This window comes from Cupressus sempervirens, chromosome 11, assembly GCF_028749045.1.
Source record: "Cupressus sempervirens isolate cs-2001-9-10 chromosome 11, ASM2874904v1, whole genome shotgun sequence".
NCBI classification, from domain to species: domain Eukaryota; kingdom Viridiplantae; phylum Streptophyta; class Pinopsida; order Cupressales; family Cupressaceae; genus Cupressus; species Cupressus sempervirens.
In genome coordinates, this window is record NC_143128.1 from 761,085,274 (window position 1) to 761,092,186 (window position 6,913).

The 6,913-nt window shown below is 34.9% G+C and overlaps 1 protein-coding gene across 3 annotated transcripts; it reads left to right on the top strand.

Annotated features, from left to right (window-relative positions):
• The first annotated feature begins 274 nt into the window (after positions 1–274).
• On the top strand, positions 275–6,648 carry LOC149531831 (protein NRT1/ PTR FAMILY 5.10-like). Of its 3 annotated transcripts, none has more exons than XR_016358595.1 (5): positions 275–506; positions 620–837; positions 2,206–2,696; positions 3,323–4,240; positions 6,295–6,648. XR_016358595.1 is itself a non-coding variant. In XM_089809387.1 (4 exons), exons 1-4 carry the CDS (start codon positions 410–412, stop codon positions 4,164–4,166), a joined length of 1,650 nt encoding a protein of 549 aa, XP_089665513.1. In that variant the 5' UTR covers positions 275–409; the 3' UTR covers positions 4,167–4,317. The 3 variants fall into 3 exon arrangements, 1 of the variants encoding a protein (XP_089665513.1); XR_016358596.1 differs by lacking the exon at positions 6,295–6,648 and adding an exon at positions 4,383–4,522; XM_089809387.1 differs by lacking the exon at positions 6,295–6,648 and having other exon boundaries at positions 3,323–4,317.
• The last annotated feature ends 265 nt before the right edge of the window (positions 6,649–6,913 follow it).

Here is a 6,913-nt window from a genome sequence, read left to right on the forward strand (position 1 = left end):
ATTTTGTTTTCTAATATGTATGTGTGTATGTGTGAAGAGGTATATATTTTTATTAATTCTACACAAAATAAAATTAAAAGATCATCAATATATTTTTTAAATTTTTTATTATGAAATCATTGAATTAATTATATCATATTTTTACAATTCATAAAATTATAAAATGTTTATGAATTCAATTGTATAATCAATATTACATATAACACTTTTGATAAATGTGATCCTCTCTCGCACAATAGAATCCATTAACAATTGAATGTCAATTTTTGCAAATAGCAAATTATTGCCCGAATATCATCACTTGGGAGGACGAGATGATGAGACAATGAACAGAAAAAGTTAGGAAACCCAAATACAATAGACTCTGTTCGTTAAGTTGGACAGTAATATCGTCTATCGATTTCCAGGAATGGAGGAAGCCTTGCTAGCCAAAAATGGATGCAATAAATCAGCCTCCTCCATTGCAACGCGCAGAGGAGGATGGAAAGCGTCCCTTTTTATAATTGGTGCTTCCCATACGTTATTTTTTTTCATTTATTTCGATCGCATGTTTTTATTTAAATCAATTGCAAACGGATGGCAGAAATCTCAATTTCTTGTTTGGATCGTCTTTTGACAGGGGTTGAGGCGGCAGAAAGAATGAGCTACTATAGCATAAGCTCAAGTTTAATAACATACCTCACCAATGATCTCCACCAAAGCACTGCCACGGCAGCCAAGAATGTAAACATATGGTCTGGCGTCACAGCAGTTCTTCCTTTCCTCGGAGCATTTCTTGCAGATGTTTACTGGGGCAGATATTGGACCACTCTGCTTTCTTCCATTATTTATCTGCTGGTCAGTTGTTAAAACCCCAGATGCCTCTTCTTTTCGTCTTTCACCATTACATTTTGCTTTGAGCTCTTGTATGACATTTTTTAATTACCAAATCAACAATGGCATACAATTTAGAATCGCTGATCCTTTACAACAAAATTCACCTATTTGGGGTTTCTATCATGTAATAAAACTCTAAATAAAAATCGGCATGGAAAAAAATTGAAAAGGGGTTATTTGGCGTCTGTTGGTACTTTAGATCTTTAACCTACGTCATTAAAATTCTCTTTTTCATTTAATTCAAATCACCAGATTAACCCATTTGAGTCTCCATTCGATTACTTTGAATTTTGAACTTAATAACGATATCAATTTTTCTCAATGCAATTAATTAACGCTCTCAAATTCAAAGCACCTTGCTTTTTAAGATTAGTCCACTATGGTTACTGACCCAGCACAGCTGTTCAAAGTTCAGATTCATCCATCATAGTTTCTTTTTTATGGCGTATATGACACAATTGACTTGGGATTATTCGTAGATTTCGTATGATTTTTTCATAATTTTAATTGCGGGTTTGACATTTATATTCAACTGGGTCTCTAAACTAGGATCTTCCCCTTCTGTGTGGTGATCTATTACTAAAATGTCACTCTGGATTATTTCAGATATATCCTTTAAACCACACTTCTATGCTGAGACTCTTTGTCCGACTCTGATATTTTACTTTTTGGACTGCTAAAAGATTCTAGGACTTCTCATGACTATACTAGGTGTTCTTTACAATATGAATATAATTTTCCCATTTGAGGAGTGTGATATAATTCAAACTACCTTTTTAATTTTTGCAGATATTAAGCTTTATGAGTACTACCACATCACAGGTTTTTTAGTTGATTTATAATTTTTTTAGTACCTACTTAACACGCAAAAGTTCATGTTATTACATGATATATGTGAGATCATTTGGGCAATGTTTATCCGCTTGACCTCTATTATAGGATTCAATAGAGTGACAACTTGACAAACCTTCGGATAGTGTCATCAGAATAACACAATCTATGCTAGTATCATTTAGTTGCTTCTAGAGTTGATTGTGTGATTTGGATGTTTAGAAAGTGCAAAGATGAGTAACTGTAAGCTTTGGATTCCCAAACATTGTAGCTTAGGTTTTTGTCGCTTCATGACTTCGTTTTCCAGTTCAATATTTGGCATTTTGCTGCTTGATAAGTTTTCTTTTTTCAGTTATGCACTAAGTGAAAATGACTAGGCACTTTGATAGTGGATGTGTTTCAATCTTGTTGCCCATTCTTGGCAGTAATAAATATAAATATCAAAATCAAACGAAAATCAAGCTGCAATGTGCTTCATAAGGTTTAATTTTTTTGCAGGGGCTAATTTGCTTGACCACATCTGTGTCGGTCCCATATCTGAAGCCTCCCCCGTGTGACACAACAGAACCTTTTTGTTTGAAGGCCACTACTTTTCAGATTGGGTTTTTCTTCATCTCCCTGTATTTGATAGCTCTGGGTACAGGAGGGCACAAACCCTGTATAGAAGCTTTTGGTGCAGACCAGTTTGATGGAGATGGAAAAGAGAACAAGCATAGAAGCTCCTTTTTCAATTGGTGGTACTTCAGTCAGTGTAGTGGTGCTCTGATAGCACTGTCAATAGTTCTCTACATAGAAGAGAATATAGGCTGGGGAGTGGGATTCGCTATCCCAACTGTGGCTATGGCACTAGCTCTCTTTGTTTTTCTCTATGGCTCTGTATTTTACCACCACAAGTTACCCTCTGACAATCTGCTTGTATGTGTTCAGAAAACTGTATCCGAATGTTTTGTAAGACCGAGAATGAACGTCCTTCGTTTAGATCATCTCAAGTAAGCAGCTCTGACGTTTTATAGTTCCCTTTTTCTTTTCTAAACCTTGTAGGCACAACAATTATATAACACCACAAAATTGTAAAATTTGCGCAGGGTACTAATAACATGGAAAAACTACCGTTCTTTCATCATACCTGTAAAAAGAACTTTGTCCTTATGATAAGCATAAAGTTATTGATGGAGACAAGTGAACGAATATTCCAAACTTCAATTAAAAAATTCTGTCCAAGATAGAACTGATAAAACCATGTTGTAAATGAATTTTGGCCTTGGAGAACATACTTTGATTCCTAATATTATCATGGTTTGCAGTGAAGTTATTTTTTCAATGACCAGAGAAAATTGTTCCTGCAAATCTTGATTGCTAGTCTAGGCTGAAGAACGTGGAAATTGTAAAAAGCACTGTAAGCAAGGTTGTACATGCGTAGATTCAAACTGTAAATATGTGGCATTCAACCTATCTGTTATTCTATTCAGTTATTTGTTAGACCATGTTTGTGCGCTGATTTTTATTGTTGTAGAGTAGATGGTATGATTAATTTTGTTGGATTTCTATAAACTAGCTAGAGAGCTGGATATCAATAAAAAGTGCTATTTTCAATGTTTTCTCTCTTTTGGAATAGGATTCCTGAAGTAGTATGTGAAGATAAGCATGGGGAGAAATCAAACAGTAGGTCTGCAGCAATGCAAAATGAAGAATTCAAACTCATTCAGAGGTCGATTACTATTTGGGCAACATGCTTAATGTATGGCATTTTATTTGCACAATCAGCTACTTTCTTTACAAAACAGGGCAGTACAATGGATAGAAAAATTGGTCAGCATTTTCAAATCCCTCCAGCATCCTTGCAGTGTTTGATAGCAATCAGTATTCTCGTGCTTGTACCTGTGTATGATTTGATGCTTGTTCCACTTGCCAGAGAAATTACAAAGCACAAGTGTGGCATAACATTGCTGCAAAGAATAGGATTTGGCATGTTCGTTGCTATGGTTGCCATGGTTGTTGCGGCTTTGACAGAAATGAAAAGACTAAAGATAGTGAAGGATGATGATTTGAAAGACATCCCTGATGCAATAGTTCCAATGACCATCTTCTGGCTGCTTCCTCAGTATGTACTCTATGGCATATCAGAAGTATTCACAATGGTGGGAATGCAAGAGTATTTCTACAATCAAATGCCCCAGACAATGCGAAGCTTGGGCATTGCTGTATTTTTGAGTGTTCTTGGCATTGGTAGCTTCCTGAGCAGCATTATTATCTCCATTGTTGATGACTTGAGCAGCAGAAGCAGTGAAGGAAGCTGGTTTTCAGACAACTTGAATAGAGCTCATTTGGACTACTATTATTGGCTTCTGGCTGCTCTTTCTGCAATCAACCTCTCCATATACATATTTTGTGCAAAGCGATATAACAATGTGACATTAGAAAGCAATATTCTGGGTGAGGAAGATATGCTGGCTCAGTAAGCTCCATCACCTGCCCTGTGGATGTTTAAGGACATACAGATGTGTACAAGCAACTGGTCAAAATATGATTCTAGGTAAGATAATTGCACTTCTAATCAGATTGTAAAATAGTGTATTGATTTATCTTCCATAATTGATATCCTTTCATGCTTGTGCTCTGTAAAGAAGTCTGAATCAGAATCTGCTACCTCCTTACCATATTCTATCATTAAGCAGGAACAAAGGTGATGAAAATATCCTTTAAGTACAATAACGTGATACTCTTCATGGAAGGAGCTAAGTATTAAAATAAACTGAAATTTAAATAATGTCAAACCATACAGACTGATAATAAAAAGCGAGCATTTACTTAGCCATATTTGGCCTCTAATTATAACTGGAAAATGCGTAATTGTAGACCACAATTTTAAAAGCCATCCATTGGTGCTAGTTTGAAAATTCATTACCATCTGTTTCTTATCTAGGGAAATTTGTCTTCAACTTCTTTTCAATGTGACTACAAATAAAATCTTCCTCGTGTTTTTCGGGAAGAGCTCCATTACTTCACAGAGGTGGAGTTTTGTATAATTCAAATTAATGATTGGGAATTTCTTCGAGGCTGTCTTATTAACTGCTATTGGGAGAACACTATTAAATCCATATATTTCCCAAAAATAATCTTTAGCTAATTAATAGCTGTCCATCAAGCAGTTGTAAATTGTGAGGTTTCTTGAATGAGTCTTACCAGTTAATATCATGTGCTGGAAGAAGGAAGTAAAATATAGGAACATAAAAGGAAATTGTGTCTCTAAAAATATTGTTATATGTCAAATAATTTTCCGAACTTACTTAATCTGCATTCAGCTCTTCACTGTGAATTAATGATCTTTATGATTGATTTGAAGACAATATTTAGTTGTAGATATCAAGAAAATATATATGCATGCATAAGAAAATGGTATTACTCTTATAATTATAGTCAACATGTCAAATGTTCCCCCTGCCCTGCTGAATCTGAACTAAATATATTTTCTTACATGTCAAAGGCCCGTCTCATCCCTGCTATATCTGCTCCGAGATCTGCATCATAAGCTAATGTTTTTTATTGTCAATGATATGAAGACAATGCTTAACTATAGATATCAAGAAAAATACAATGAATCTATTGTATGAGAAATTAAAATTCTAAGAAAGAAAACTCATTATCCATATTGAATCCTTGAAAAAGTTCATCCTCAGATGACAATTCAACAAGTCTCGGGTGCAGAATTCTCCCATAAAACTCTGTTTTATGAAACCATTGGTTCTGTGTGGCCTCCAATAGGGTTCAGTTTTGTAACCAGTGCCTGCCAAAAAGGGGCAGTTTCACCCAAATGCAAGAAAAGATAATTTGAAAAGTCTTAGCAACCCAATCTCTTTGAATTTCATGTGAGAAGGCTTTATACGAATGTTTAGAGTCAACCAACACCCTAATTGAAGGAATTGACAATTCAAAATCAAGGGGAGGGGGAGAATTGAATGGTTGTATATACAAGAACTAGACGAATAAGTTGAATGTTGAAAATAGACCTCCCAAGGGTCGTACATACATCTGTACTTGTCTATTTGATTACTGCTCTATAGCAGAAGAGTAGTTGCCACTACCAAACCAGGTTTTACATCCTTCCCAAGATTTCTCCAGAATTATCTTGTTTGTGATGCATTTTCTCATTTCAGCACTTCATTTGTATGTATGACTGCTCTTTAGTTCCTTTGTATTCTATTGTTAAACTTAAGTAGCATAGTTGTATCGACTAGATTTTAGTGGAAATTTTAGATCAGTTGGTATCAAAGTCACATCTGTACTTGTCTATTTGACTACTGTAGCAGAAGAGTAGATGCCACTACCTATCCAGGTTTTACATCCTTCCCAAGATTTTCTCCAGGATTATCTTGTTTGTGATGCATTTTCTCATTTCAGCACTTCATTTGTGTGTATGATAGCTCTTTAGATCCTTTGTATTCTATTGTTAAACTTAAGTACCATAGTTGTATCAACTAGATTTTAGTGAAAATTTTAGATCAGTTGGTATCAAAGTCAAGTTTTTAGGTAAATTTGGGGGATGGAGAGTGTAATCATCTTTACCAAATTCTTCTTGAGGTTTTGCAGGTTGTTGGTTGCAAGGTACGACCATGATAGAATTTCAAGAAAAATGAAGACATGCCAAAAATCTACAAGAAGTTAGTGTGAGAGAACAAAGCACTTTAGGAGGAAATAAACCATCTGAAAGGAAGTACTTAAGTTGATGTTTTATTAGAATCCTTAACTGCATTTGGAGTTATGGTTGTTAGAACTTCGGAGAATCATGTAAGTCGACCAAATCATTTCCTAACAAACCCCCATGAGAGAAAAACATGCATGCAAGTTTAGAAAATAGCCATGTGCAAATATCAAAGATATGTCACAAGTAATACGAGATATGGTATGGAAAAACTTTCAAGAAGGGAAAATTAAGCCTCTAAATCTATCCACACTTGATATCTTATTAAAGAATGAAAACTTTACAATACACTTAAGAGAGTCTCCTCAAATACTTCGAAGCATCAAGCTCTTTCAATGCATCCTTCATGTGTTTAAGCATGTATATACACATCCCATGTTATATTTCACATATAAACCTTTCAAAGAACTTAATACAATGACATTCATGTCAAAACCACCGACTACTAAACATGTGCTAGCTTTAATAATAAAACATTCACATAAAAACAACCAAGCAATTCGGAAG

What these genes read in the sequence shown, in the direction of transcription:
- LOC149531831 (XM_089809387.1), top strand. Translation starts at nt 410, where the DNA reads ATGGAGGAAGCCTTGCTAGCCAAAAATGGATGCAATAAATCAGCCTCC. An exon ending in AGCGTCCCTTTTTATAATTG is followed by an intron (nt 507 to 619) that starts GTGCTTCCCATA and finishes GTCTTTTGACAG; the next exon opens with GGGTTGAGGCGGCAGAAAGA. An exon ending in CTTCGTTTAGATCATCTCAA is followed by an intron (nt 2,697 to 3,322) that starts GTAAGCAGCTCT and finishes CTTTTGGAATAG; the next exon opens with GATTCCTGAAGTAGTATGTG.